Here is a 2,500-nt window from a genome sequence, read left to right as displayed (position 1 = left end):
GTGTGTCGCCAGGTACACCTCTCCCGTCTCCTGGATCCACTCCAACGCCTGCACACACACACACACACACCACACACACACACACACACACACACACACACACACACACACACACACACACACAAAGAGGATGAAGTGCACTCTCCATCTGTGTATATTACATTTCCCGTTACAAATTCAGTCTCTCTCTCTCCTATAAAACAAACCAGATCATTACTGTTGAACATTTCCCCCTCTCACACACACACACACACACACGCACACACACACACACACACACACACACACACACACACACACGCAGCCTGACCTGCTTGGCGCTGCGTTCGAACACCAGGTACTGCTGACACTGGTCCAGTCTTCGTTTCTTTAGCGTCCAGAAGTGCAGAACTCTGTTCTCCCTCTGCAGCAGCTCGTTCAGGATGGCTGCAGGGAAACACACTTTCTGATGAGATTTTGTCTCTTGAACCCAAATCTGAGAATATTTTTATTGTCAGATATGATTTTGTCCAGAACTCCATGACTATCTGTATTGTAGGTAGAGAGATAACTATGATCAGAACAGTCATTCTTCTACATTCTCTAATTGTGTTCACTTCTTGTAAATGAGATAATGCCGAAGTTGAACAATTCATCAGTTTGCTGGGGACCCCCTGGGACCCCCCTCAAGGACCCCGGTGGTCCCCGGACCCCACGTTGAGAACCACTGCATTAGATTACAGAGAGACCAGGGGAAAGGGCCGAATTGTTCAGAGTTTCATACAAGCACCAACACTGATATACATGTTCAGTAAACTGGTTCACATGTTCAGTTGGTTTATGTGTTCAGTTGAGCAGATCTGGAGGAAAGCCCTGACAGCAGCAGTGTCACTGACCTTTGACCTGCAGTGTCACTGACCTTTGACCTGCAGTGTCACTGACCTTTGACCTGCTGCTCAGGTCCTCTGGCGTGGCCGGCGGCTCCTGGCATGCTCACATTGTTCCTGTGGATGTACTTCAGAAACACTTCAGCGTTCCTCCTGGCCAGAGTACACGCCTAAAACACGGACAAGGCATGTTCATCACACTGCAAATACACACTTGCTGTCACTGTAAATAATATGTAACGTTAAACAAACACTGGCAAACATTTAGTCAACCGAGGACTGATCTTTTCTCATTTCATCTCATCACGTCACATCTCATCTTATTTCATATCTCATCTCATTTCGTCATCTTATCTCATCTGATTTTGATCTTATCTCATCAAATTTCATCGCATGTAAATACATCTCACCATATCTCATCTTATTTTTATCTCATATCTCATCTACCATATTATATACAGTATTTCATCACCATTTTATCTCATCTCATCAAATCTCACCTTATCTCACAACTCGACATGTCTCATCTCATCTTTGTTTGAGTTCATATCTCATCTCATATCTCATCTGGTACCTCATCTCATCTCATATCTCATCTCATCTCATATTTCATCTGATACCTCATCTCATCTAATATCTCATCTGGTACCTCATCTCATCTCATATCTCATCTCATCTCATATTTCATCTGATACCTCATCTCATCTCATATCTCATCTTATCTCATCTCATATCTCATCTCATCTCATCTCTCATCTCAACTTATCTCATCTCATATTTCATCTCACATCTCATCTTATCTCATATCGTATCTCATCTCATATTTCATCTGGTACCTCATCTTATCTCATATCTCATCTCATCTTATCTCATCTCATATCTCATCTGATACCTCATCTTATCTCATTTCATCTCATCTCACATCTCATCTCAACTTAACTCATCTCATATTTCATCTCACATCTCATCTCATCTCTTATCTCATCTCATATTTCATGTGGTACCTCATTTCATCTCATATCTCATCTCATCTTATCTCATCTCATATCTCATCTCATATCTCATCTGATACCTCATCTTATCTCATTTCATCTCATCTTATCTCATCTCATATCTCATCTCATATCTCATCTGATACCTCATCTTATCTCATTTCATCTCATCTCATATCTCATCTCATCTTAAGTGACAGACTGGTTTCATAAGCCCTCTCATAAAGCTAGAAATTAGGGAATATGTCAAACATGTTGAGAAACAATTTACAGTGTCTGGTGATTCTATTCTTTTCTATTCTATTCTGCTTTACTCTGCTTCATTCTGTTCTGTTGTATTCTGCTTTGTTCTGTTCTGTCCTGTTCTGTTCTAAGCTGATAATTCTTTGTAGAATTTGATGTTTCTATTGTTTTCTATTGAGTCTGTGTGTGAACTGGTGTTCACTTCACCTTGAGGAAAGCTTCTTTCTGCTCCAGGTGTTTACTGATCAGAGGCAGAAGGTGATCGCTCTCAGCTGACGGTCCCAGTTTCTCATGACCGCCACACCAGTCCTCGTCCCGCCGATACTCCTGCTCCAGACTCTCCAACACACTGCACACCTGACCACATGCACACACACACACACACACACACACACAGAC

The 2,500-nt window shown here is 42.0% G+C and overlaps 1 protein-coding gene across 1 annotated transcript in view; it reads right to left on the bottom strand.

Moving 5' to 3' along the window:
- LOC139640310 (kalirin-like) overlaps window positions 1-2,500 on the bottom strand; it is a gene marked incomplete at its 3' end in the record, with an annotated part of 37,266 nt that overhangs the window by 2,770 nt on the left and 31,996 nt on the right. Inside the window, 4 exon segments of the mRNA XM_071514495.1 lie at window positions 1-48; window positions 311-426; window positions 922-1,036; window positions 2,309-2,458. The exon segment at window positions 1-48 is cut by the window's left edge and continues 75 nt beyond it. Of these exon segments, the coding sequence (XP_071370596.1) occupies window positions 1-48; window positions 311-426; window positions 922-1,036; window positions 2,309-2,458 (429 nt within the window).

This window comes from Centroberyx affinis, unplaced genomic scaffold (assembly GCF_046629955.1).
Source record: "Centroberyx affinis isolate AG114_WGS23_722 - 3 ecotype Tasmania unplaced genomic scaffold, CSIRO-AGI_Caff_v1 ptg009017l_1, whole genome shotgun sequence".
NCBI lineage: Eukaryota > Metazoa > Chordata > Actinopteri > Beryciformes > Berycidae > Centroberyx > Centroberyx affinis.
The sequence above is the reverse complement of the archived record's forward strand: the minus strand, read 5'-3'. Positions and strand labels throughout refer to the sequence as shown.